The sequence below is a fragment of the Rhizophagus irregularis genome, chromosome 21, assembly GCF_026210795.1.
Source record: "Rhizophagus irregularis chromosome 21, complete sequence".
Lineage (NCBI taxonomy): Eukaryota > Fungi > Glomeromycota > Glomeromycetes > Glomerales > Glomeraceae > Rhizophagus > Rhizophagus irregularis.
Genome location: NC_089449.1, coordinates 25,512 through 52,664, shown reverse-complemented (window position 1 = coordinate 52,664; position 27,153 = coordinate 25,512). Strand labels below are relative to the sequence as shown.

Genomic DNA, 27,153 nt, shown 5'->3' with positions numbered 1-27,153 from the left:
AAAGAAAAAAATACAAAAAAAAAATGAAAAATTTTAAATTTAAATTCTTTCATTCAGAAGTTGAAAAACTAAAATCCTACAAAAAAATGACTGAAATGTTAGTAAATGTTTTGTAAATTAAAAGCAACAAAAAAAAAGAATTTTGAAAAAATACCTTCAAAATTCTATTCAGAAGAGTTTAGGAGAGCTAAAAACCTAAAAAAAGATAATTAAAACATTTATGATGCTTTATTAAAATAAACATAAAAATAAAAATAAAATCAAAGTTTACATTCAGAATTAAGGTCCTTTGGTATTCTAGATCTATAAAAAAAAAAGAAAAATGAACATTAGTAAACGTTCATTAAAAAAAAAAGACTCCTTTTTTTTGAAGTTATTTTATCTTTAAATTGAGTCTAAGACATATATCTTCAGTATCTTAGACCTACAAAAATGAAAATGAACTTTATAAAAAAACTAATAAAAAAAATACTTTTAAAGGATATAGCCGTTTATGACTAAATAATATAATTATATTATTTAGTCATAAAGCAACAACTTAGACTAGGTTATTTAGTAATAAAATAATCTAACTATAACTAAATAATCTAAGTATGACTATAAATAATCTAAATATAACTAAATAATCTAAGTATGACTATAAATAATCTAAATATAACTAAATAATTTAAATATATCTAAATAATCTAAAGTTAATAACCTAAATATGATTAAATACTCTAACTAAATAACCTGTTTGTGACAATTTTGTATACCTAGTTATTTTTCTTACTATATTCCTTCCCTTTGAATCCGCTTTTCTTTAGCTTTTTCCCATTTATTATTTGTGATCATGTGATTAAATAACCTAAATATTACTGTTACTAAATAATCGAAATGTACCTATTTTTGTTTGGTTCTCTGCGCCAATAATCATTTTCTAATATAATTTATGTTATTGGGGTTCTATGGTTGATTGGTTATTAAATTCTATGTTGGAGGTCCAGCCTGTCTGCAATTATTTGGATTCTAAGTTTTATGATGAAGTTTTTGCCATTCTGCGCCTCTTTGGTTGCCTGTTAAGGATTCGAGGGTGCTTTTCTTTTTTACTTATTTTGTTATTTATCAAAATGCTGAAATATGGTAAAAAAATATCATGTTAGGTGGTGCAGTAGATCTGCGATTAATTTTGGCCGGCACTATACCATAATTTTGGCCGATCTTTTGGGCATGTGATTCGAGGATCCAGCTTAGTACCATGATGGTGACTTGATAGTGTCCTGGAACTTCTGTGAAGCTGTCATGGAACTAGTGAGGAACCATCATGGAAGTGTTATGGAATGTCAGCTTGGATGCCGACTTCTTATACCCAAAGTTCTGACTGAAATTGTGAAATAATGCTGGCCGGTACTGCGCCAGACACGTGATACTGTTCCATCACCAGAACAGCCATTCATAGTTACGGGCTAGTAACGGGAACATTTCTGGAACATTTCTGGAATCCAATATATATGCATTTGTATCACATATTTTTGTATCCATATATTTCTGAAATCTTCCTAGCTCCAGTCTGGCAGATGGTTGGTTAGTAAAGAATTGGAGGTGCAATATGTAAACATATTTTTGAGATGGATTTCGTTCTAAAAATTCCGTCCTAGTTGTCTAAGTTATTGGGTCAACTAGGATGGGAACTAGGACGGGTTTTGATATGGGAGAAAAGCTTCTTTCTTTGATCTAACTTGTTCTTATATACTATGTCCTAGTTGTCATAGTTGTCCTAGTAAAAAGTAAAGTTCTTGGAAAAACCGATTTTTTATATCTTATGCATGCTATGTATGTATGTTATGTATGCATGCTATATATACCTATATGTAAAAAAATAAAAAAGTCTGGGATCTTGCATTTTTTCTAGGACAACTATGACAACTAGGACGGGTATTCAAATTCCCTTTAGTTCGATTCGACAATGCCATTTAGCTATAATTTTCCGTCCTGGTTTCCGTCCTAACTCGTCCCAGTAAACTTGGACGGATTTTTCTAGTGAATCCCAAAGAGATCGTGTCACTAGTGACAAGTCGTATTATTTTTGTTTATATCTAAATTACCTATCAGTATCTCTGTCGAAGCCAACTTAGCCTGCTTTTTCTGATGATAATGTTCCCTTGATCTATGTTTTTTTGCATGCGTATCGCAATAGTCATATTTGGATCTTGTATTCTCTTTACACCCGGGTTCTTTGCAAAGAACTTGCCTAGAATTCTGATGGACTTTACATCCCTTTGGATCATAGCATCTCCGATTGCACACTTCTCCAGTCCTAAGAATATATGGACAATAATAAAAATTCCAAGGTGTCAGCTTTTTTCCGCCTCCCATTTGTATATATCAATTAATAATGTTGGGGAATTATTTTCATTTTAAACTTTTTTCTTGCGAATAATATACCTTGAGATTTGGTATAACTATAAATCTTTCGAAAAAAATGGCCGAACAATCCTCACTTTCAGAGTTCATCGACGCCCCCGCCCTTTTTCACCCAGAGGCTGAAAAAGAAAAAACATCATTGGGTCAGGTAATCAGATATGGCGGTGAGAATTACTTGGCGGGTTTCTCAACCCGTAATAAATTAGCTATGAGAAATGATGAGGGGTCAACTTCAACTCTCAAAGTTGAGATAGCGAATCATCGAGATATTCCATTCGTGTCATACGACATAGAAGAAGCCAAAGAGAATGTTAATAAAATCCCCCATTATGTTCTTCGAATCTATGGACATCTCGTTAATGGCCAGAAGGCAGTCGTCACCATTACTGGTATCAAGGTATTTTTCGATATTCGCGTTTCTGAAAATGCAAGTATTCCTAAATTCTGGTCCAAAATAAAGCACTTACTCGCTACTGAAAAAGACAGCCAGGAGAATAGAGTAAACATGAATCTGATCCGAAGGGAGTGCATAAAGGCATATCCTATTCGTGGCTACCATGCGGAAAAAAAGTCTTATCTTCGCATCATTGCACCTAATAAAGATATAAGGTTCACTGCTCTCGATATTATTTCAAACTATAATTCGAAGGTCGATCAAGAAAATAGGATAGAAACCGCTTCAGATGATACGGGCACATATTACCGTAAAGTCGCAAGAGAGTATAGAATACCACTTTCTGGATGGGGGTTAATAAGCGACTACAAATATAATTTCAGTGCACCTTATTATGCGAAATCCCAATATTGTCCGCATGCATTTTATGTTCACATTGGTAATTTCCAACCCATAGTTGATTTTGGATCACTTTATAAAATTTATCCATCTTCTCTCTTTTCTCGTGACCGAGCATTAGTTCTAACATGGGACATAGAAACATACGATTCGCGTGGGTTAGGTAATGTCCCACAAGCAGAAAATGATACAGCTCAAGTTTTTATGATCTGTATGACAGTTCACTGGAAAGATGACCCAAAACCACTAGAACAAATACGTCTCGTTGATCTTGAGACGGCACCAGATCCACGTTGCATGACCATCATATGCGGGAATCAGACCAATCTCTTAAAGGCATTTGCTCTATGTTGGAAATCTTTTGCCCCAGACATCCAGCTTGGCTTTAACGATTCTGGATATGATTGGCCATTTATAGTGGAGAAGGCTACAAAATTAAAGGTTCTTGACTGGATGGTCCAACAAATGTCAGCAAATCCGCGTAAGACAGCCAATATTCAATCCATTCTCATTTGGAATTATTTCGGTGGAACTGGAAAGCCATTAAGCAGTGGTTTCTTTTATAGGGACCAATGGGCGAAGAAAACGGACAGGAACTTCAGAAGAACAGAAGGTCGTGAATCTATTAACATCAAATTTGGTACCAATAATTTGAGCTTTGAATCATCTTTTCTTAAGCTTCCCGGATGCGTACCAATTGACGTTTGCGCGAGTTTGTTGCAACTTTTCCCCCGTTCAGAGAGAAGATCACTCAAATACTTCTTAGAAGATTGTGGTCTCGACAGCAAAGCCGATTTACCTATGAGCAAATTATGGAAGTACTATTCAGAAGCGAGGGGTAGGATTTCAGACTCTTCCACTGAAAATATGCACGAAATAGCTAATTACTGTACCATAGACGCCTTACGTTGTCAGGAGCTCGCGGTCAGGCATAATATAATAAATGATTATAGAGAAGTTGCTTCGATAGCATATATAACTCTATTTGATACACATTATTATGCCATAGGGACAAAAGTATCCAACCTCTTGGGTGCGGAAGCATGGACCCAGGACATACTATTTAGCATGAAAACTTCCGATCAGAAAGCATCTGGGAAGTTTCCGGGAGCATATGTTTTCCCGCCAGTAAAGGGTCTCAAAAATAAACGTCCTGTCACTGGTTTAGACTTTAGATCCTTGTATCCTAGCATAATTATGACTTACAACCTCTCACCCGAGAAGATGGTCTCAACACTTTCGGAAGCAGATGAGTTAGAAAGAGAGAATAAAGTACTTCACAATATCGAGTTCAAGTATAATGGTAATCCTATACGAGCCTGGACTATACGGCATGGGAATAAGCCTGATCAGAAAGGTCTTTTCCCAAAGATATTGGAGAGATTGGGGAGAATGCGAAATGAAATAAAAGCCCAGCTAAAGCCTATTGGAAAGAAAAAGGAATATATGGGAAAGGTCAAAAGTAGAATGGATGGATCCCAAAGGGATCATGCCAGCGGATCTATCTCAATAGCGGATGCAATCAAAGATGTTTTGTCCTCGACGAAGAATGTGAAGAAGCGTACTGAGATGGTTAAAATCTTAGATCCTTTTATTGATTTATCATATGATAATTTTATAAAAGAATACAGTTCTGTCTGCTTTGCCTATGATTCTTTAAATTCTAAGCAGAAAGCCATTAAATTGTATATGAATTCATTCTATGGTGTGACGGGCAGAAGTGGCTCCCCATTCTACATACTCGAACTTGCTGGAGGTGTTACTTCGGCTGGGCAAGAAATTATCAAACGTGTTGCAGAGTACGTTAGAAAGAAAGGCTTTAGGATAAAATACGGTGATACCGATTCCTTATATCTCATTTGTCCAGATTCCTGCTATGAGAAATACGATCTGGCTTATAATGATGGGAAGGGAGAAATCTTTAAACTAGAGTATTGGACCGAGATGGTCAAGACTACTATGGGTGTAATGGAAAAATTGCGCAATGATGTGAATACTTTCCTCAGGCTCAAGACTAGGTCAGATTATCTTAAAATGGCCTACGAGGAAGTACTATTTCCAGTAGCGTTTACCGGAAAGAAAAAATATTTTGGCATTGACCATGAAGAGACTCCTAACTTCGAACCAAGAGAGCCTTTTATAAGGGGAATAGATACTGTGAAGCAGGGTAAATCCCAAGTTTTCAAAACTATAGGGGATCGTATTATGCGAAGGGCTATGGATATTAATAACGTCCAATCACTCCATGAGATTGTTGAAGACGTTCTCAGGGATGCTATAATTAATCATGAGCAGTGGAATTTTGAACAATTTATAGAGACTGACGCTTGGAAACCCGATAAAGATAACAAAGCTGTTCAGCGTTTTATAGGACGAATGAAAGGAAAATATGATACTAAGATTCCGGTACCAGGTGGGCGCTTTAGTTACGTAGTAACTCATCCAGATACGACTTTTGATTTACATGGTAGAAAGTTAGAACCAACTAAAGGCGAGAAAATGGAATTTGTGGACGTAGCTAAGGAATTGGGTAAGGAGTTAGATTTATATCATTATTACGAAAAAACTATCATTGGTCTCTGTGCCCGATTTATCATGTATGATAAAAGACATGAGCGACCCCCTCAGATAAAATAATGCAAATTAAGGATCCGGATGAGAAATATAAGCAAATAGATGACCATGCTCAAAAGAAAGCCAAATCATGGCTTGAGGGTTTTGTGAAGGAGAATATCATAGTTAATGGTATTACTTCCAAGATGATGGTATCCCGTGGAAATGCTTATAAACGCGCCTATAGAAACGCTGTCATAGAAGCACAAGAAATGTTGTATCAAAAGATAGGTAGTTCATATGAAATATTTCATGGTAAATGGCTTAGCTATGAGATTTTCATGGCAAGCAACCCTATCGAGGTATTATGGGAGACATTTATGAAATGCGCTAGGAAAATTTCAAAAGATAAAAACCTCTCAGTAGATGACGAAATGAGGGAAAAAATATGCTCTGATTTTGCTCGATATCCTAGCGAGCTTGCAAAATGTATTGAAGAGTATAATTTATTCTTTCACAAATTGGTCTATCATATGCGTTATAAAGAGCATGTATCAATTCCAGAAGAAATCGGCCCAGTTTCATCCATGCGAAAAAATGAGATAATTGCTGACCTACCTACCTTACCTCATATATCAGAAATTGGGGCACTAGATGAGATTAGTAATTTATGGTATTTCCATCTTGAGGATGTGACCGAAAGCACTTAGATAAGTTATATTGTCAAGTATTCTTAGCTGAAATTGCCACACCTCTGCTAGAATACTTGCAACATTATTTATGACCGCATATTTTTTCTCGTGCAATAATACTGGCTAACATCAATTCCTATAATCGATCTTCCGACCCTGAACATGAGAGATCCATCCCTCCGATCATATAGCCCAGCCTCGGATATGCCCAGAGATGATCATTAGTATTTTAATTTGGCAAAACCGTATCCTTGAGATACGATCAGCCGAAAAATCCACATATTTTAAAGATAAGCTTTATTGGTATAATGGCCGAATTACGTGACCAAGTTTTCCAGTACATAGGCTTCGAACCCAACAAAATCCATTTCCCAATCACAGAAGAGGATAGACAGGAATTTTGTAAAATAATAGCTGATCAGGAGAAAATGACGGATATTGTAATGGAAGACTATCGATTTTTACAACACCATGGGCATAATGGTAAGGGAGGTGACCGGATTCATATTGGATGGTTATTAGGATGTACGGTAGCCGATGCTGAAAAGATCTTAATTAATCCGCCCAAAGATTTAGCAGAAACGATATTGTCTCATATCGAAAAAAGATTCGAAGAAGTTCCACTAGCTCCAGTACTTATACGGTAATCGATTAGGATTTGAGATAATAAAAATCCGGTCTATGTTCTCTATTTATATAATTTTCGTAGGTGAAAAATTGGTTACTTTTTTTCCGTGAATTCCACCATTTCCTGACCATGAAGCATATAATTGTAATAAGTACTAGGGTAAGTATAGAATATATTAACATAGGCGACATCGAGGAACTCGCAATGATAGGAGCAGTCACCGGTAAAGATACTGCTTCTGCACCACCTACAGAAATTATTTGGGACGAAGGATTAAAAGTGGAAAGGGTCCCTTCAGGATCAAGTTGCGATGAATCATTCATAGGCAGGGGTGGAGTATCTACTTCATTATTTTTCTTTGACGCTAACTGGTCCCTGAGGGATCTATTTTCATCTATTAACTTTAATCGCCCCGAAGACAGAATATCTATTTCCCGTTTGTACATACTATCTGATGACTCTTTCCCTTTTTCCATACATTCTATTTCATATTCTTTTGAATTAAGGTCCTCCTTTATTTGTTCTAATTCAAGCCTGAGAGAATCGATTTCTTTGGGATCAGTTTGGGCCGGCTCCTCTAGAAGTCCTCCCACTGCATTCGAATCATGGAGCACCTGTTCTAGTTCCAAGTCATCCAACTTACCTTCCAATTCACGTACTTTAGTTTCAAGAGAAAGAATCTTGGTCTTGTCGGCGGATGAAGCTTTCTGGGCTAAAGTCCCCTCTCTTTTCAGTGTTTTAATCTTAGATTTGAGCGATTGGATTTCGGCAGTATATTTGGCTTCAAGCTCACGTTGACTCTCAGTATGAGACTTTCGTTCAGAAATAAGTTGGGATCTAACTTTAGTAGTGGATGCAATTAACTGGCTAGCTTTATTTTCAAACTCCTTTTCTCGCTCATTGTACTTATCTACCAGCTTTTCGCTGAGATCATTAATTTCGGCTTTAGATTTAATAGTGGAATATAATTTTTCTTTAAACTCTTGCTCATATGTACCACCAAGTCGTTGTCCGACCCCCTTAAAGGAATCATTATCTTTATTATTGATATTTTTCAAGGTATATACATTGGTCATAGCCTTTTTTTTTCGGCTTAGTTGCTAATATAAAAAATGTGTCTAAAAATTTCTGGACTGAATCTACCGAAAATATATTGATAGTACTGAATATACTGAATATATCGGATGGATCGAATGTACCGAATCTACCGAAAATAAATCGATAATATCGAACAAAAATCGATTGAATATCGAAATTATATCGAAAATACACCGATAATTTTTCGAAAGATTTTTTTATATCTATCTGTAAAAATGCTTCGGTATCTACGTTCAGATGCGACCCCCCTATCAGCTGAAGATATTCAGGATATTATTAAAGCTAAAAATTCAATGAAGCGAGCATCGGAAGCCATGGCTAACAAGTACAAAATATCATCACGACGGGTATATCAAATATGGAGAGGAGCCCATCCACAAATAGATCCTAAAGACATAAATCGATTTTCGGAAGAACCTGGTTCGCCTCAGCAAGCAGACCCTGTGGAATGTAATGTTATTTCTGGAAGTAAGGTAAAAAAGTTTAGAGGAAAAAAAACTAAGTCTAAATCCGTTCGTATCTCTGAATTACCTGTTATTCAGACACCACTAGCTTCAATAAGCTCAAAAAGTTTAAATATAAGCAATGAGGAATTAAAAGCATTTTGTGAGAAAGAAGATAAGAGAGGCGAAAAAATCACAGAAGAAATGAATAGGATACTAGCCACGTAAAAGATATTTTTCATTTAGTTCATTATAACGTAATAACAACTCCTCACATGATTCATTGAGATTTTCTTTAGACTTAAGAGTGTTATATAACATTCTTTCAAGCTCCTCATAACTCACTTTTTTTTTAATGTCACATCTGCATCCAAGTCCTGTGAAATCTTGTCTGGAGCTGGCAGATCATCACATTCGGGAGTAGTCCTCACACAATTCACCTCGAGCTTATTCTTGATCTTATGCATAGTCACTGGGATAATATAATCCTTTCCATTAAGAGGGATCTTTAGCTCGTTAGTAGCCCAATCCACTGCGCATCCATATTTCTTTAGGAGTTGATTAGAAAATATTAGCGTTGGCTTGTGATAATCCACAACTACAAAATCTTCATAAATGATGCACCCAGGAGCTAGAGTAATGGGCAGATTGCAGACAATACCAATAGATTCAATCGGGACAGTAGCTACACCGCTAAGGTCATGTTTTTCAGATTTATCTATTTTGTCCTTAGTACGATCAACAATGTTTTTCGTTATAATTGGAGGCTCAGCTCCGGAGTCTAGAGTCATGGCTGGAATCTTCAAGCGCCTGATTTTGCACTTTATAGTGGCAACACTGGTTTTCGGCTCCTTCTTCTTGACGAAGTCAATCTCCATAGGATCATCTAAAGACTCCTCTTCCAGACTGGACTCATCCGAATCTTTTGAAGATGATGATACATCATTTTGGGATACTATCTTTGCCTCCGTAGAAGCCACTATCTGTTTGGACGCAATGAGACCAGAATCTTGAAAAAAATGTGAGGGGAAGATTAGTTTAAGCTCACTATGAAGGACTTTACGAATAGTCTCCTCTAGTGGTATTTTTCTCAGCTTGGCACTAGACATCTCTTTAGAGGATAATTTCTCGGATTCACTCCCCTTCTTCACTTTTTTTTTGTCTTGGCAATATTAACAGTAATATCGCCTCCAGAATCGGAAGAATCATCTGAACTTGAATCAGAATCAGAACTATCGTTAGATGAGGTATTGGAAGAAGAATCTGAATCTGAATCTGGTTCTATAGCGAGATTAACCTTACCCTTTTTAGACTTCTTACTTTTCTTTTTCTTCTTTACAGAGCACTTACGAGAAGTGTGTCCAAATCTACCGCACTTAGAACATTTCTTAATGGCACTTTTAACGGCGGATTTGATAGCATTTATTGTGGCACTATTTAGTGTCATGCCAGCCATACTGTCAGTAATATCATCCACAGGATCATAATTATAATCATCGCTAGGGGCTACACTACCTTTCCCTCTTAATAGTTCACTTAAAAATCGTCTAATAATAAGGTCTTCCCTCTCTTATTGGCCGATTTTTTACTATTATCTAGAGTCTTAGTTGCTCGAGACATAGTCTCTTGAAAGGATTTAGCTATGGCTTCTTGTAAATCAGCCTTAGTGATATTTTCCTGACCAGAAGAAGATACCGGTGATAGATTTGGCACCGATTGTTGTAACGCCTGAATTCTACTATTTACAATCCTATCAATATCTTCTGTAGTAATATTCTGGTGGGCAGGCGCTTTTGGTTTTGTCTTGATAATTGGCTGGTTATAAATATCCTCACCCAGAAGCAAATTATTCCTTTCTGTTTCAATCTCTTCCAGTGTCTCAATCAATTCATCATTTAAAGGTCTGTTTAAACCCAGTCGTTTCATTTCCAGCTTGTTTTCAGGAGTCAAGCCACGTATAAATTGTATTCTTTTTTCACGATCAGATATTCGAGCCCAGCTAGCATATTTATTTATCTTTCTATAGTAATTTCTAACTGAATCAGATCCTTGAGTCAAAGTGCCAAAGATCAATTCCTGTTGCTCTCGAACAACTGTAGGATAATTCCTTTTAAACCAATAGATGACCTGACTAATATTGATATCAGGAAGGACTATATGATTGTTATTATTTAAAGCTCCATTCGGGGCATTGGTTGCTGTACCAGCATCGACGGGACACCCACCAGCAAGAGACCAATCTTCATCTGCGTGAATATTATGTGCTAGGATAACTGTAGCGCCAGTAGCTCCAGCTGGCAATCCTGGTGGTGGAGTACCATCAGGCGCATTAATCATGGCGGCCGTTATGTTAGCATTATTTAGGGCCACTACGGCGGCCATATTTGCTAAAGCATTCCCACATCTTACATGATTCAATCGCCATTTTTTACCTTTAAGCTTATCTTCAGCCCAACGTGATGCCTCATCTGTCAAGCAGGACCAGAATAGCTCTAAAGCTCTCTGTTTACCACCTGCATTAGCAGTAGTGATATTGGCCGCCGTAAGATAGAGTCTGTAATCTTTTATGAATTCATCTATATCTTCATCCGCTCTACCTGAGAATCTTTTTGGTGCATATCCTGCCATCCTTAAATGTGGAAGATTATTTTGTAATGCGAATATTTGTCCTTGCAAATTTAAATTATTCTGGCGTTCTGCTTGGGTCTTATTTTTCCATTTCTCATATCGCTCATATAACCTGTCTCGATTAAATTCTAACAGACCTATATCCCCTCTACTTAGCTGTAAGTGGTGGGCATTTCGCTGATACAATAATTGTAAGGCAAATTTTTCTTGTATCAGTACACCTATACGGGTTTGCTTTCTTACTATATTACCTATCATTCTATTTACCTGGTTTTGAGCATTGGTCCGCAACTGATGGAGATCACCAATAACATTAGCCATCCCACCTTCAGCAAGATCTCTTCGCGTAATAGCAAGATCTCGCTTACCTTCTGCATCATAGCGCCTTCTTTGCTCACGGACTAAATCCTGATGCAAATTATTCTCTTTTCGACGTATCTGCCTTGTCGCCCTTTTTATTTGGTCTATTAGAATATCTCTGCTCGTTGTCCTATTATTTAGATAACCATCTATAGCATTTGCTAGCTCTGTGATTGTGGCCATATTATCATCCGAATTATACAAGTCCGGAGAATTACCTCTTTCCGGTGAATTTTTTCGTGATGAGATAGTCCTGATCTGGCATCGCAATTTCTTTACCTGCTCCTCGGAATCTACTAACAGACTCTCTATACTAGAAATATGTTTTTCATTATCACGAATATCCTTTTTAGCTTGATATAGTTGCTTTTTTAGGCTGGAGATTTCAGATTTTAGCTCTGCTATCTCCTCTTTCGAAGCATTCTCAAGACGTTCTATCTCACCGTTAAGAGTTTGGATTTCTTGTTCACAATGGACACATTCACGTTCCAGCTCCCTGATCTGCTTTTCATTTTGGCAGTTACTATCAACTTCTGCTTGCAATTCACTACGAAGATGGTAGTTCTCCTTCTCCAGCTCAGCTTTATATTCTTCACATGTTCTTCTCTGCCTTGGATGGGGCCTCCGAAATGCCATTCTTTTTTGTGATTATAAAAGAGAATCAGAATAAGCCAACCACAAATCTTGATAGACCCTATTGAGGCTCAGAGAATTGAAAAAAATATCATATTGCGTGGAATATATTATCGCCCAACTGGCTATTACTCTAATCCCAAATCGTTAAGAGATGCATGTAAAAAAGAGGGCACCAATTCCGCCTAAGTGAATGTAAAGATTTTTTAGAAAATCAGCAATCACACCAAATCTATATGCCCCCACCAAAACATATCCCTAGAGTCAGTTATGGGAAAATAACACGACCAAATTGTGTCCACCAGTGCGATATAATGTTCCTTACCCACGATTACTACAAAGGTAAGACCTATAAAGCGGTACTTAATATAATAGACTGCGCTTCCCGATATAAGGCTTCGGTTCCACTCACATCGAAGAAAAGTTCAGAAGTCGCTAAAGCATTTAAGAGAAAATATGGAGATCGAAATGACCCATTAACTTGGCCAAAACTTCTTCAATGTGATAATGGGCGAGAATGGATGGGCGAGACCTCTAGGCTAATGCAAGAGCATAATGTCACTATTCGAGTGATTGGTCCATATTCCCATCGAGGTAATGGAATGGTGGAACGTTTCAATAAGACAGAAGGGGAAATGCTCTATAAAATTCAGTATGCTGTTGAGTCTATATCTTCTGATCCAAAATTAATAAGAACATGGGTTAGGCATTTGCCAAAGGTTGTCGATTACCTAAACAATTACCCCACACGCCTTATTAGAGCTCCAGGTACTTCAAAATGGGGATTAGCGCCTTCAGAAGCCATTTTATTGGAAGAGGTTGAATCTAAGCCATCAATATCATCAAAGCGACCTATTGGCAAAGATGAAATAACATTGAAGAAAGGTGATTCAGTTCGCTATCTTCTTGCAAATGCTGAATGGGAGGGAGGAATGGAGAATCAGAAAAGGGCTACAGATCCCACATACTCGCCTTCTATTCATAAAATCCGAAAAATTGTGGTCTCTAAAAAGGAGCCTGTCCTATATTATCTCGGAAGTGATGACGATGAATTTACTCCAAAGTGGGGATTTGTGCGAGAAAAACTCATGCATTTGTCTCGTGATCCTGAGCTCCCCCCTCAAAGAATATTATCTGTAAATTTCGTTTATGTCTCCCCTATCAATAGCGAGTTTGATCATGCTAAAGATTATGCCAGAAGACGTGGTGGTCAGTGTCTAGGAAGGACTGGTCAAATAAATAGTCATGATGTATATCTTTGGTCTTGCGAAAATGGTGTACACCAGTGGGAGTATCCATTAAAATATATCATGAAAAAATTCGAGTGGTGCCCTCTATGCCATCATACTCAAGAGCGTAAATGCCGATATATTTTTGAGGATCTACTAGGCAAGAAATTTCCACCATGTAAGGCTAAGTTCTTAGATGGACGTACCATGACCCTCGGCACTATCGTCCACAATAGCCTATATCATCGGGAGAATGAAACTTTAGAAATACAAAAGATTCGTGATCAGAAGAAGCGGGATATATGCAAGAAGCAAAATATATGCCTTATCGAAATTCCATATACCGCTGATCTCCTATCCTATATCAGGCATACTCTAATCGAGAAAGGGTTCTTACCAAAGCAATAAGTCGCATGATTTGGGAAACAATGTTCAGACATTTTATAGTATATAGTAATTCAGTGACCCATCACAATGAGAAGAATGGAATATTATATTTATCATCTCGATGAGGTTAAAAGTATGAAGAACACCAATCACCCTGCAAGTCCTGCATTTCCTTTTCGTCTGTTAATCTGCGGTGGATCTGATAGTGGAAAGACCAATATGATCCTTAATCTTCTTCTTGGTAATAAAATCCAGCGATTACATAAGAAAAGAAAAGGGGAAAGATATGTCAAGAATGATGATCTGGTCCTTATCGGGAAGCATATTCATGAACCGAAATGGGTATTGGTCAAAAACTGCTATAAGATATTTGCAAATGCTCCAGAAGCAACTCGGGAGAATGTTACATTTCGGGCCTTAAAGGCGAACGCTATTCCAGATGTAACTAAGTTTTCCTCAGACAGAAATACAGTTGTTGTCTTTGAGGACCTTTGCGCTGAATCAAAAAAGATTCAGGATCAGATTGTCCCATATTTCATTAGCGGGCGACATCAAGGAATATCGAGCATATATGTGAGTCAGAAGTATACGCAAACTCCTAAAATAATCCGTGAAAATATTACGCATTTAGCCCTATGTCGAGGGAGTGGTAGTCGGGACGATATTAGTCGTATTGTGCACCAATACACAGATAATCCAAAAAAAGCATCCAAAATTATTGACAAACATCTGCGGGATCGGAATTTCGTGGTCTTCAATTTTACTAGACCAGTAGATGATCCATTAGCGATTAGGCTAGGTTGGGATACGCCATTAATATTGAATGAGTAGAATCTGACTTCATAGATGCCAGCTCTTTTTCTGCCTCCTGTAACTGCAACTTCAGATCCTTAATTCTGCCTCGTAATTTCTTATTTGCATTAACCCGCTCCCTATATTCCTTTTCTATGTCATGCATAAATTTCTCAAAAGTTCGTCTATTATAATCGATCAGGTGCTGGGATAGTACTTTAAGCTCATTCATAACCTGGCGATTATTCTCTTCTTCATGATCGTGCTTTAGTGTCTGGTTCGAAGAACCCCGCCAGGTGCTATCATCAGTTTGGGTTCCATTATCTGCAACGTATATAGTTGATATTTCTTTGAATGGTAATAATGTTGGGCACTCTGGCCAACTTTGGGTTCGTCTCTGGCGCATTAATCTTTTCTGATATCTAATAGCTTCATGTTTTAAAAACGACTCTACAATTGGATTAATTTCACTGGCCTCTTTCTCAGATAATGGGTTACGCTTCCGTGATGTGAGACGAATCCATGCCTCATTTATTATGGAAGCTGGTAACTTAGCTAGCAATTCAGAATATGCTTGGTTAAATGCCATTATATATTTATACATGACGCAAAAAAATGGAATTCCATGAAATTTCAAAAAAAATAGACCACTTTATTCTATCAGATTAGTACATGGAGGTATATTTGTGAAATAAATCACCAGGGCCAGTTTTATTATAATTCAAATAATAATAGTACACCTATGACCGAAGGCGCTTCGGGCTGGACAATATATTATTATTTTATTAAGACAATATTCAGGATCTGGGTCAAGGACTGATCTGGAAAATTCAGCAGGTGATACGATACATAGTGTCGACCAATTTTACTAGGCGATCATGTATACAAATTATATAGCTATCATATTATTTTAATAAAGAATCTATAGTCCAGAGAATTTGTTGCACATAGTCATAGTTATTGTTAAAATCTGAGAAATCTATAATAGTTAACCCTCTGTCGAAAGTAGTAATATAGGAAGATTTGAACATGTCAATTTCTAGTGAATTACATGGATATAGTTTGCCTTCCTTTTTACATTTATATCGTGCATATTCTGAAATTTTAACAAAGTTTGTAACAATATTGTTATAATAGTCTTTAGTAGTATGGTAATGTCCAGGATTTGCTAGATATTTTAGCATAATAGTCCAATCACTATAACCAACGAATCTATAATTTTGCTGATACGATTTTATAAAAGTAACTATATATGCTACAGTAGTTAGTCGAACATATAACTGGTATTTCTTCTTTTCTGCCCAGTCATGTGGAGTATAATGATAATACAAACTACGCAAACGAGGTTCATTCTGATGATGTGCAGGTACATCTCTGGCTAGAATTCTTTGACCAAAATAGTCTACATATTGATCATCAGGAATTCTTATATCACGAGGAGTTATACCTAAATACTTCTTCTCGTCAGGAGTATTATCGTTTCTCACCATATTCCAAACTCGTTTTGCCCAAGTTTCAGGTCTCAACTTGAAAGCTCTCCAAGCCCGTTGGATAATTTTTGCATTATTAAATATATGATATGCAGTCTTTTTCCTAATTTCTTTTGAAGTACGACAATAACATTCAGAGCTTTTTCTGTATCTAAAATAAATATTATCATAAATTTCATTAATTTCATTATCACTAAGCCATTTTTTACTTTTTCGTTTCCATAATACAGATCTAACATACGCGATACGCCTTTCCTCTATTTTAGCAATGCATTCATTCAGATGCTTATTTGCGCATTTCTCAGTATTATCACAGATAAATACTAAGGAATCACATGCAGTGCAATAAATATGAAATGTACGTCTTCCAGGTCCGAATTTCCCATATTTATATTCTCTTTCAGTCATGTGAATAAATTCATTCTTGGAGAAGAATTTAGGGTTATATTCAAGGAGTTTCTTAAACGAAACACGAATACGGGAGCACCACATTTTTGGCGTTTCATTACTATATCTGTAATGCAGATGAGTTAATGCTTTCACTACTATAGGATTTAAACCATATCGGTAGTCAGTCCTAACCATTTTTACGATAATAAGTAGTTTATAGTGATTTAGTGATTTATAGCGCTTTTTAGCAATTCTTTAGCAACTTATACTAAATAATATCGCCATTCAAATTTATACGGATTTACTGATTAGCGGTTAATTGATATGTAGCCGATTTGGGAGACTACATACTGCTAAATCCAAAATTCATTTTTTTATTCGATTACAAACATTTCGGGATTTATATAGGGTCATATCTCGGCTAAGCTAATTTTATATTTACATGCGGTTTGGATCTAGAACGACATCATGATCATCGTTGCCGGCACTTCCTCGCAACCTTCCCGCAACTCAAATCACGAGATGATCGACTAATCAGATTTTGCGCAGTAACTAAGCTACCATTATAGCCAAACAATATTATTATTATTAACCGTGAATAATGGTTTTGTTTTTTTATTTCTAGTATGAGATTTTTTTTAATTTAGAACTTTTTTGACTTTGAATCTTTTGCATTATGAGATCTTGTATTTCTTGAACTGGAGTTTCTTGAATATGAACTTCTTGAGTCAACGCTATATTCACATGCATGTAGATTGGATGATTTTCCTGATGTCATGATTTTGTTAAATTAGATCCGATGGCTAAATTATTTTCAGGAAGGATAAATTTTATTGGTATGCGCAGTATAAAATACATTATGACTATGTGTTAACATGATTGCCATTTGATTTTGTAATAAAAAATTGTCCAATTAAAAAATAGCAGAAACAAAACCGCAACATTGATTCATCGTAAAATATAATTTAATTGTTCAGTCTTCTCTTTTTAACCGGCTTTTTTTTCTTTGACTTCCTTGGGGTCTTGGTGTTATCGGCAAAAAATTCAACTGTAGATATAGGTGCAGAAATTTGGCTAGCTTCCATTAATTCATTTTCCAAGTCATCTTGTGATTCATTATCATTGTTATTCCGGATATCCAAGACTTGTAGGTTGTCCTTAATAATCAACTGTGAAAATGATTAGAGAACGAAATCATAATTACAGCAATAAGCTTTCCTTACCTTGTGTTGATATATTGCTACTAAAAGTTTTAGAAATGATTTTACTGCTTCTTTCGAGAACTTGCTATCCACATTGAAAGATCTAGGGTCTTTACGGAAAATACAAATAGAACCACCAGCACGCCACAATCTAACAAATTGGATCCACGTCCCAAGATGTATGATTCCGACGACCTGAAGTTTGTCTGCTTTTTGTTGTTCATAATTTGCGGCAATCATTAGATCAGTATACATATCTCGAAGAGTTTTGGGCATTTTGAATGCCTCGAGAAGGTATTTTCGGTCAGAAACACCCAAGAAAGATCTTGCAGCTTCGATAGCCCCGATTTCAAGCTTTCTGTCAACGCTATAAATGATCCCATCAATTTTACGGCCGATAAGTTTTCTTGTGTTTGCTTGCCGACCACGATTTTTTCTGTTTGCACTACTCACCGATGGTGCATCTGTTCTACAAAAAATGAGAAATAAGCTGTTAAAAGAAATACAAAGTTGAATCATTTATGCTAGTAAAAATCCGGTTAAAACCTCTTAATGTCAGTTCCTAATTGTATGTCCCTCATGCAAAAATCAATACATGTTCCGAAAAGCGCAATTGTGTACCAATCTTCGTATTGGCTCCTTATCAGCGGGGAATCTACATTTTCGTACAAATTACAGAGTGTTCGCATAGTCATCTGGACCCATTCTTGATTAAAATGTTTACAAATATCATATCGTTCTTTATCTTTAAGATACGTCGTCATAACGGTTATACGTAGTTCTTCTACCGTTTTTTTTCCATATCTTGCCATCTCTTTTACAATATCGCTTGGAACAGATGGAACCCCAATTCGATCTTCAGTTAATTCTTTCCATTCCTCATCGGTAAACAATGCTTTGACATTCTCATCATCAAAATCAACAATATATGAATGAGCATGGCTAATAATATGTCAGTATCATGAATGATAAGATAAAAAGAATTTAATTTTCGAGAAACTTACTGCTCATAGTCCATGTCTTTTGCAAATTTAAAGAGAACGTCTTCCACAATCTTACCCGTACTCAACCGCAACTTCGAAGTATTTGGGATAGCACCATAGGCCATCCGGAAAGCCACCTTGTCAACTTTGGGGGAGTATCCTCATCTTCGTCTACATCATCCGCAACGCTTTCCTCATCTGACTGTTCATCATCAAGCGCTTCAAGATCTGATTCAACTTCAAATGACATAATCTTACTTCCACAATAAGGACAATATCTCATTAGTTCATAGATATTGATCTAAAGAATAAAGAAGGTAAATCTTATTTATCCATTGTAAGATCCGATTTTAAATGTATTTACCTCCATGTCACAATCGGAGCAACGAGAAGACTTATCCCGCTTATGCTTCTCTGCCCGGTGATTAATCTACAAAGAGTGAAAGCGAGATAAAGAATATATATCCCCGAATTAATTAATTTACCTGTTATGAATGGCGATAACCGAACAATTCATTTTATGTGAGTACCATACCTTACCCTCCTCATTGTCCGTTTCATCTTTCGATTTTTGCAGTTTCTTTAAAAACAGATTAGACGATTTTTCTTCGGCTGGACTTTTAAAAAAGCTGTCGACTTTGTCACTCAAATCCTACAGAAATACAAGGTCAGTATTATGAAATGATATAAAAAAAGAATGTCAATAAATGGTCGGTTTCTTTTCCTAAGCACCTTCCCGGGATCCTCTTCCTAAAGAAAATCGTAAACCAATTATAAGATGTAACTAACTTAATGACCGTGTTTTTAACCGGACTCACATTGTCTTCAAAGCCACTCCTTTTTTCGAGCTTTTTTGTGATTATTTTTCGTAGAAAACGGCCTTGAACTCGCACGTCTTTTGTTGCGTCCAGAATGTGTAAGTTCTAAAAAAATAGACCATTCAGTATGCAAATCAAGATGTAGTAAAGGTTTCGAGAATTAACATACCAACCTCTTCGATATCAATCTTATTCTCCAGTTCTCTCTTTGTCCAATATTGTTTCACCACCTCCGACTTGCTTTGATCCTGTTTTAAGGTAAGATTTTTTATGGTTTGGAACGCTTGAAGGGGAGTATTTTTAATTATTGGACACAAATATGTACCAAAGGGACACACACGGCACAGAGGCCCTAACTCCAAAACACTGAGGTTCGGCGGAGGTAGTGTAGAATCCATACCAGCACAGAGGCATATTCTCCCATTGACACGGAGGTCAAACAAATGTTTCCTCACGACATGGGTTTGACACAGAGGTCAAACAAATGTCCCTCACGACACGAAAGGTCGATTGGAGGAGGATGGGATAGGACGATGGTACACGACGCGTTTACGTAACAAAGAAAACAGTATGAAAGAAATAAAACCTTAAAAGCATCCATGCAAGCGCGTGCAGTCACTCTTCGATCTTGCTCTGTATCAACGTCTTTGGCAATAGAACTAAGTGTTCCTTTGTATAGGCTGTAGGCTTTCTTTTTGTTCGTCGGAAGTTTGTGCTCCAAGAAGCTAATTAGCGAGCAGGAAGTCAAATCGTCGAAGTATTTGTCAAACTTAGACATAATGCGGAAAAAAAAAAATTAACTGCGTAATCGCGTAATCGATTTGTGATATTGGGGCCACATGATTGAAATATGCTAGAACTTTCTAATACGCCTCTACTGCATGCTCTCATTTATAACGATGATCGAATTAATTTTTTTTTATGCCAAATGCCCGAAGTGGACGAAATTTTAATTATTTTTCAGATACATAGCGAATGAAATGTATGATGCTATCAAAGAGGGAGGGAGTACGCGGATCCTAGGCCATTTAATGCGAGTCCCAGCACCACATTATTTCTTTGCTCTCAGAATAATTTCTACAGATAAATTTGTTTCTATATCTACTACTAACTACAAGATTCTCAGCTCCATACTCCTTTATTACACTATATTTTCGAAATAAATAATCCCACCCATATCTACGCTTATACATATCACTCCTACCCACACAGACTATGTAAAAGATTAAGTTCCGTACCCATGATATATTAATTTCGAACCTATAGAATCGGAGAATAGAAATAAGTATATGCCCATAATTTTTGATAAAAAATAAACGTTATACTTCATTTCATCCTTACCATGATATTTCATTTTTGTAGCATTCCACTCCGCCAATATTTGAGAAAATTATTGCTTAATGTTTTTTGGATCGAAAGATTGTTGCTTGATTTATTGCGCCAGATGTTTGATATAAGACATGTGATGAGAATCAGGCAAAGCCACAATTTTACTGCGCTGATGATGCTGATATTACCCCCATCACGGGGAATTATTTTTATGATTAAAATTTTATTCGATATACTGCGCCAGACTTCGAGAATCAGCCACAGCAATTTGGTTAGACGCGTATCAGCGATCCCGATTTTCTCAACGAATATTAAAAGGATCAAGAAAGGTAATATGTCCGTTTTATTTTTGAGCATCTATATAGGTGGGAAAATCGATTAATATCGTGATGACGTTCTTCCGGAATCTAGCCAATCAATAATCAAACCCACCTTATTATTATTTTGCGGAATATACTCGTTTGGTTGATTGTGGATATTAATGATGAATATAACGGTAAATTTGATTAGTTTCGTTTGTTATTTTTTTGTTTTACTTGCACAAGGCGGATAAAAAAGTTCACTAACTAAGACTTCACCTTTTTATATAATTTCCAGGATCGATTCTGGAATACGCTTTTGGGGTAAATTATGTTAATATGATCGCATCACGAAAATCTGATCAACCTCCTCTCCTTAATTTAACACTATCCATATGTAAAGATCATCAAGGCCCCTTTTTAATAATAATATACGTAAGAATTTTGAGAATATGCGAGAAAGTTTGAGAATAAATTATTTTGCGCAACTACTTGTTCCCGTGATACATGTGACGTATATACTATGCGCATTTATTAAGTTCTAGATCAATGATTTCGTTACAATAATTGATTGAAAAAATATATTAGCATACACGCTTCCCACAATCCCTCCATTGTATATCTGAATTTTGTAAATTAATTGCATCTTTGCTTTATTGATCATACGAGAAAAAAATACATAATACAAATCAAAGACTGCTACATGATGCTACTTCAAACTAATTTAAAATGATAAAAAATTGAAGCATTATACCGCTTCCCCTTCTGTGATGCTAATATTATTCTCAAAATCCTAATGAAAAAATTGTCTATTAGCTTGTTGCTTCCTTGCAAATACCCAATATAACCGAAAGTAAACTCACCTTAACTGCATAATGTCTTGTCCAGAAGTTTCTTCTCCAGTATTTTTTTTTGCCGGCACTCTTTCATACTGCAGTACGTCGTGAATGTTGCATCACTTACCTATTTGGAAAAAAAATATCTAGATATCGTACTATGCATTTTTTCAGATGATTGATCTCACATGACTGGCCTATGCTACGATCGCGAACTTGAATTTATTGCTTGAAGTGAAGCAAGTAAGACAATATTCTGTTCCATACCATTCGCCATGTAATCCATAATTCCCATGCTTTCCATCGCAGATAGGGCATGGTGAGCTCCATGGCTGAGGTGATGCAAAATTATAATTATCAATCCCTTTAAAGCTATTTCGGAATTTCAGGTATGTGAAATGCTCTAAGACGGATTTGATAATTGATTCTGGATCGGGTCTGGCTTTGAAGGTGATAGGCCCTTTTTCTTCACATTGCTCAGAAGAAGATAAATAGGATACTTTGTTTTCTGGCTTCGAATTTATGAGAAGACCGGCTTCCGATGCATGCACTTCTGATAATTGCCATGGCTCATTTCCAGTTTCTTTTTTATATCTTTTGTATAATTTGGAACGAATCTTATCTGTCAAAATACTTGGTAACCCAGTTAATTTGGCATGCCAATCCAGATAATCGGCGGTTAGTATTTTAACAGACTCAGTCATTTTCCTTTTTATATGGCTGCAAACAATTTAAATCCCTTTTTTCTCATATAGACCTATTCATTCGAAAAAAAAAGATTAAAATTCCCAGACTATTGTGAAGCAATGAGACTACGCAACTATCTCAATTTCACGCTGTTCACATTTAATAAAGTAAGATCCGGCTTTATACCTACCTTCTATTTCTTCATCATCATGACCTAATTTGCATAATGGGCAGATGTAGTCCCCGCATGATGTCTCATCAGTCATCCCATAATAATCAAAATTTTCACTACTACATTCTCTATATAGATTAGGATATTGATCCAATATCTTGTTGCGAAAATAGGAATGATCGGGCTTAGATTGGGATGCAGATGATACACTTGCTTGAAACATGTCTGATGAAATCATTTCTGGTGAAGCATTTGGCTGAGAGAATGCTGGTACTTCAGCTGGTATGGTTTGAGATGCATTTACGATTTTTTCGCTAGTTATACGACCCAGTGTGATCGGAGCAGTTGTGTCACTAGTGATCATTTCCGAAGTCACATGACTCTGATCGTGAACATTGTTCACGGTTTTATTGGTGACAGTTAAGTTCACTTGATCTATAATGTATTGAATTTGAAGGTTAGTGAGTCTGGAAATACTGTCAGCACTATAGGTAACCCGATTAACCATATGCCATCCTATACCTTTAATCTTTTTCAGAGTTATAGGATCGTAATCATATCCAAATAGCTTATTGATCTTCCTTGCTTTGCTTGTTATCTTGCGCAAATATTCATCAGAAACGCCTGAAAGGTATGGTTTCATTTCATTATAAATCTGGGACCTTGCTGTCTTATCCTTAAGATTTTTATCCTCGGATCTGAGCTTTATGACCTTATCTTCGAATCTTTCAGAGTAGCGACCCCAAGATGAAATCTCTTCCTGCTTAGCTTTGATCGAATTTTTCCTTGCTATACTCGCTTGATGAAATAAACGGGCAAGCTCTTCTGTGACAGGCGAAGAATTAGAATGCTCTCTATCAATAAATTCGGTATTAATAAATTCCCTCTGGAAATCATGTGAAATCGAGCCGTAAACGTGCAATTTCAGTAGGTAAGCCTGAATCCGGGTCTCTGCAGGGAAACATCGCTCGTTAAGTCTTTCGAGCATTTTTTGCACGAGTCTTCCAATGAAATCTTTTCGATCGTGAGAACGATGTTCGCGGTTTTTGTGTTACTTTCGTTTTCATCATGATTTCTTAGAGAAGTTTCTGTAACACATGATAAGTCGGAAGGGACAGTTAACTCACGCTGAATTTTCTTCTCTTTGTTACGTTGCCTTATCTCATCACTAACCCTTTTCTTATGTACCTCATCCAAGAAATCATCCGTCTCTTTAACCTCCAATGACTTAGTTTCTGTGCGAATAGGTTTGCATACATTAGAATTAAATGTGCTATCAGATGTATTTGATGGTTTTGCCATCTTTTCTAGTTTACCTGAGACGAACAACATTGTTGGGGTTACCGACGAGCTGCGTTGGCCGATGATTGTTTGATTTCCTTGATATCATCATCCATTTTGGAAATAAGGTTGGTCTTTTCTTTATCTCTCTGCTCTAGTCTCGTGAACCTAGCTTCATGTTCTTCTAAAGCGCACCTTAACTTTGCATTCTCAGCCTTGACCTCTGCATTCTCATCCATAACCTTGATATATTTGGCCTTAACCTCAGCATTCTCGGCCTCAAGCTCAATGATGCGTTGTCTCAATGAATCAAGTTCAGATGACATGATAATATTTTAATGCTCTATAATGCTAGTATTCAAAATCAGAAAAATATGTAGGCCATTTTGGCTGATCGTGAACATTGTTCACGGTTTTGCCAAGAAATTTTTTATTATTACATGCGAAAAAATAAATACATAGTTTGGGACAAATGTTTAAGACAGCACCAGTTAGTACTCTGGAGTAATACATCCCTTTTGGCTGTGATAAGACTCTAGTTGCCTTTCCCTTTCAAGACGACGATAAATTTTTTTGGCATGTTTGGAGCAATAGCCCGTATAAGATAATGTAGGTTTATCGCATATTCTACATGGAGATTTTAGCATATTATTTGCACCTGATTTCCAGTGGAGCGAGCATCCCACCAAGCGAGTGCAAACACGGCCACAAACACTTCCATCTTTTTTAATGTGGGGACAGGTAAGACGTTCCATTTATTATATTCTTGCACCTTTCACATTATAGAATTCGAATTTCAAAATGAGAAAATCCTAATTGAACTGTGGTGGAAAAAGTATATCGTAAACGATTAATCATATACCACAGCATAAATCATCATCTATGAACGCGGAAAAAACAGTACTCAACATTTTAACCGGCCGATGGATCGATCCAAACAGAAAGCTATTCCAGAAGTTGATTCGGGAAGGCTATAAATATGTTGATAGACTCTCAGATTATTTAGAAGACATTGGAATCATATATGTAGGTGAATTTGAGCTGGATCCCTTAGCCGACTTCTACCACCCAGCTCTAATTCCGCCTCTATCTGTCTTAGCAATTAGAGCAGATATTCGTGAAAAATTTATTATTAGTGTGGAGTCTGCTGTTATGGGAGGAATGAGTCTATTTACTCTAGAAAAAAATAAACGATCTTCGCTCCAGAATCTAATCCAAATGAACTATTCCATTGATAACTTGACTACGTTAATAGGAATAACTTGGGAGCAAGAAGAGATAAAAACTTGGAGGAACGACGTGCTTATGAAATTCCTCCATCATTCAAATTTAACTCCTTCGAAGCATAGACCGGGTGCATTATATGATGCATTTACCAAGACTAGTGTTTTAGGGCCAGAACATATATTGGCTCTAGCGCGAGCATTTTGCTAAGGCGTGATTATGATATAAATAAATTGTTTATAGTCCTGGAATGGCAGTTCCATGACTAAATATTTTTCGCTTATCATATATTCCTGCAAAATTCAATTTTTTTTTATTATTACATGCGAAAAATAAATACAAAGTTTCGGGACGTAGCCCGGGATACATGACGTCTATGCTAGTGTCCTATACAATTATTTTTTCTTGATTATCTCTTCTACACGGCGCTTCTTAGTTGCGGGTTCCTCACTACCTACTGCTCTATCCTTTAATAATCCTACGATCACTTCTAAAACCCTCTTCACATTCTTACGCAATTCTGTATCATCTTTGAGAGCGTCTTCTTTCTGTAAGTGAAATTCGATACTCGGTCCTGCTCGTACTATAGATGCCCTCGGTGCTGTGAAGAATGAAGTACCAGTCAGTTCCAGTACTGACTATACCATAGACGTAGTCGTAGTCGGGATCGAATGCATCATCCACCTTTCTTTTTTTCTTGTTCATATTTATATTCATCTGAGGGAAATAGAGAAGTAAGTTAGCAATAGCCCATGATCATCCTATAGCGAGCGAGCTAGTAGAATCTGTTATACTTACATCGCAAGCACTTCGGCATTGTAGTAAGTTTTGGCAGATACCTATAGTTGCTTGATTCTGTTTGCCTTCGGTTATGCAAATTATTTCCTCCAGCATCTCGCTGATAATTTTTTTGATGGCATAGTCGACACGGCCTGTGTTTTCTTCACCAATTATATTTGCCTGAGGTGTGATTACCAAGTCGCCGAGAATACTTACAGCCGTATGTAAGATCGTTGAAATATCTTTCGCACCGCATAGCTTCGTTACTATCTACAACTGGACCCATATTTTTTATTCTACGAAGGATGTCGTCAATACATAGCTTAAATTCGGGGGCGCTTTCGTTGATAGTGTGGATGGCTATATTATGATATGTGAGCTCGAAATATATAAAAAAAAAGAACTCCTTTAATCTGATATTACTTACGTGGTATGAACTGTGGAATGCGAGTTATATCCCCGCTAACAATCCCATATTTCTCCAGCACCTCACCCAACTCTTTCTTAGTCTTGTACGAGGAGAACGACCTCAACTTTTTATCTTTACACTCCTTAGCGAACTTCACGAGTCTCTTAGCTGGCCCCAATTTCATTCCATGTCGCTCGAAGCTCTTCCTGAGTCAAGTCGAAGAAGTCTTGCCCACCCACTCTCTCATTTTCGATTATATCAAAGTCATCCTTCACAAGGTTTAGGTTCTGTTCCCGCAAATATTCTATAAGCTTGGCCGTGTCATATTTTTTAATTTCGTCAGCCAGCGAGACCGTCTCATTTCCAGCAACAGTAGTGGAGGTGGAAGCTGGAGTATAAGGTGTACTAGTTTCAGACATAGTGTTACGTTTTTATAGGGATATTTGGCTCGGACAAAAAAATAGTGTTACTTTCCGGAGTGAGATAAAATTTTATTTCTGGGATGGGAAAGAGAATACTGGCCATTAATATAGGTTTTTATGTAGCACAGGCATTGCATCATTACACGTGACCCTTTCTCATATACGTTTGATAAAATAATACTTTATTTATGA

General features: G+C 36.7%; 13 protein-coding genes across 14 annotated transcripts; 4 read left to right on the top strand and 9 right to left on the bottom strand.

The window, feature by feature from the left end:
* Window positions 1-7,120: 7,120 nt before the first annotated feature.
* OCT59_013442 (uncharacterized protein) lies at window positions 7,121-8,145 on the bottom strand (the record flags this gene model as incomplete). The annotated part of the gene is made up of 2 exons (XM_066141517.1): window positions 7,121-7,129; window positions 7,321-8,145. The coding sequence occupies 2 exons, from the start codon at window positions 8,143-8,145 to the stop codon at window positions 7,121-7,123; spliced, it is 834 nt and encodes a 277-aa protein (XP_066001651.1).
* A 237-nt stretch (window positions 8,146-8,382) lies between these two features.
* Window positions 8,383-8,838, top strand: OCT59_013441 (uncharacterized protein; the record flags this gene model as incomplete). The annotated part of the gene is made up of 1 exon (XM_066141516.1): window positions 8,383-8,838. One exon carries the CDS (start codon window positions 8,383-8,385, stop codon window positions 8,836-8,838), a length of 456 nt encoding a protein of 151 aa, XP_066001650.1.
* Window positions 8,839-8,951: 113 nt separating this feature from the next.
* On the bottom strand, window positions 8,952-9,719 carry OCT59_013440 (uncharacterized protein; the record flags this gene model as incomplete). Its single annotated transcript, XM_066141515.1, has 1 exon — window positions 8,952-9,719. The coding sequence occupies one exon, from the start codon at window positions 9,717-9,719 to the stop codon at window positions 8,952-8,954; it is 768 nt and encodes a 255-aa protein (XP_066001649.1).
* Window positions 9,720-9,757: 38 nt separating this feature from the next.
* On the bottom strand, window positions 9,758-11,238 carry OCT59_013439 (uncharacterized protein; the record flags this gene model as incomplete). 2 transcript variants are annotated; one of them, XM_066141514.1, is made up of 2 exons in its annotated part: window positions 9,758-10,125; window positions 10,200-11,238. In XM_066141514.1, the coding sequence occupies 2 exons, from the start codon at window positions 11,236-11,238 to the stop codon at window positions 9,758-9,760; spliced, it is 1,407 nt and encodes a 468-aa protein (XP_066001648.1). The 2 variants fall into 2 exon arrangements, with proteins under 2 accessions (XP_066001648.1, XP_066001647.1); XM_066141513.1 differs by lacking the exon at window positions 9,758-10,125 and having other exon boundaries at window positions 10,550-10,579; window positions 10,648-11,238.
* A 1,628-nt stretch (window positions 11,239-12,866) lies between these two features.
* OCT59_013438 (uncharacterized protein) lies at window positions 12,867-13,839 on the top strand (the record flags this gene model as incomplete). The annotated part of the gene is made up of 2 exons (XM_066141512.1): window positions 12,867-13,638; window positions 13,829-13,839. 2 exons carry the CDS (start codon window positions 12,867-12,869, stop codon window positions 13,837-13,839), a joined length of 783 nt encoding a protein of 260 aa, XP_066001646.1.
* Window positions 13,840-15,544: 1,705 nt separating this feature from the next.
* Window positions 15,545-16,714, bottom strand: OCT59_013437 (uncharacterized protein; the record flags this gene model as incomplete). The annotated part of the gene is made up of 2 exons (XM_066141511.1): window positions 15,545-16,280; window positions 16,371-16,714. 2 exons carry the CDS (start codon window positions 16,712-16,714, stop codon window positions 15,545-15,547), a joined length of 1,080 nt encoding a protein of 359 aa, XP_066001645.1.
* A 770-nt stretch (window positions 16,715-17,484) lies between these two features.
* Window positions 17,485-18,739, bottom strand: OCT59_013436 (uncharacterized protein; the record flags this gene model as incomplete). Its single annotated transcript, XM_066141510.1, has 6 exons — window positions 17,485-17,688; window positions 17,743-18,088; window positions 18,175-18,190; window positions 18,268-18,283; window positions 18,381-18,663; window positions 18,726-18,739. The coding sequence occupies 6 exons, from the start codon at window positions 18,737-18,739 to the stop codon at window positions 17,485-17,487; spliced, it is 879 nt and encodes a 292-aa protein (XP_066001644.1).
* A 47-nt stretch (window positions 18,740-18,786) lies between these two features.
* OCT59_013435 (uncharacterized protein) lies at window positions 18,787-20,876 on the bottom strand (the record flags this gene model as incomplete). The annotated part of the gene is made up of 10 exons (XM_066141509.1): window positions 18,787-19,005; window positions 19,069-19,134; window positions 19,240-19,356; window positions 19,437-19,454; window positions 19,523-19,627; window positions 19,696-19,770; window positions 19,848-19,874; window positions 20,109-20,247; window positions 20,761-20,782; window positions 20,864-20,876. The coding sequence occupies 10 exons, from the start codon at window positions 20,874-20,876 to the stop codon at window positions 18,787-18,789; spliced, it is 801 nt and encodes a 266-aa protein (XP_066001643.1).
* A 90-nt stretch (window positions 20,877-20,966) lies between these two features.
* On the top strand, window positions 20,967-21,574 carry OCT59_013434 (uncharacterized protein; the record flags this gene model as incomplete). Its single annotated transcript, XM_066141508.1, has 5 exons — window positions 20,967-20,998; window positions 21,096-21,180; window positions 21,263-21,347; window positions 21,449-21,474; window positions 21,554-21,574. 5 exons carry the CDS (start codon window positions 20,967-20,969, stop codon window positions 21,572-21,574), a joined length of 249 nt encoding a protein of 82 aa, XP_066001642.1.
* A 609-nt stretch (window positions 21,575-22,183) lies between these two features.
* Window positions 22,184-22,690, bottom strand: OCT59_013433 (uncharacterized protein; the record flags this gene model as incomplete). The annotated part of the gene is made up of 1 exon (XM_066141507.1): window positions 22,184-22,690. One exon carries the CDS (start codon window positions 22,688-22,690, stop codon window positions 22,184-22,186), a length of 507 nt encoding a protein of 168 aa, XP_066001641.1.
* Window positions 22,691-22,798: 108 nt separating this feature from the next.
* On the bottom strand, window positions 22,799-23,833 carry OCT59_013432 (uncharacterized protein; the record flags this gene model as incomplete). Its single annotated transcript, XM_066141506.1, has 1 exon — window positions 22,799-23,833. The coding sequence occupies one exon, from the start codon at window positions 23,831-23,833 to the stop codon at window positions 22,799-22,801; it is 1,035 nt and encodes a 344-aa protein (XP_066001640.1).
* Window positions 23,834-24,185: 352 nt separating this feature from the next.
* On the bottom strand, window positions 24,186-24,452 carry OCT59_013431 (uncharacterized protein; the record flags this gene model as incomplete). Its single annotated transcript, XM_066141505.1, has 1 exon — window positions 24,186-24,452. The coding sequence occupies one exon, from the start codon at window positions 24,450-24,452 to the stop codon at window positions 24,186-24,188; it is 267 nt and encodes an 88-aa protein (XP_066001639.1).
* A 403-nt stretch (window positions 24,453-24,855) lies between these two features.
* Window positions 24,856-25,560, top strand: OCT59_013430 (uncharacterized protein; the record flags this gene model as incomplete). The annotated part of the gene is made up of 3 exons (XM_066141504.1): window positions 24,856-24,867; window positions 25,116-25,152; window positions 25,226-25,560. 3 exons carry the CDS (start codon window positions 24,856-24,858, stop codon window positions 25,558-25,560), a joined length of 384 nt encoding a protein of 127 aa, XP_066001638.1.
* Between the last annotated feature and the right edge of the window lie 1,593 nt (window positions 25,561-27,153).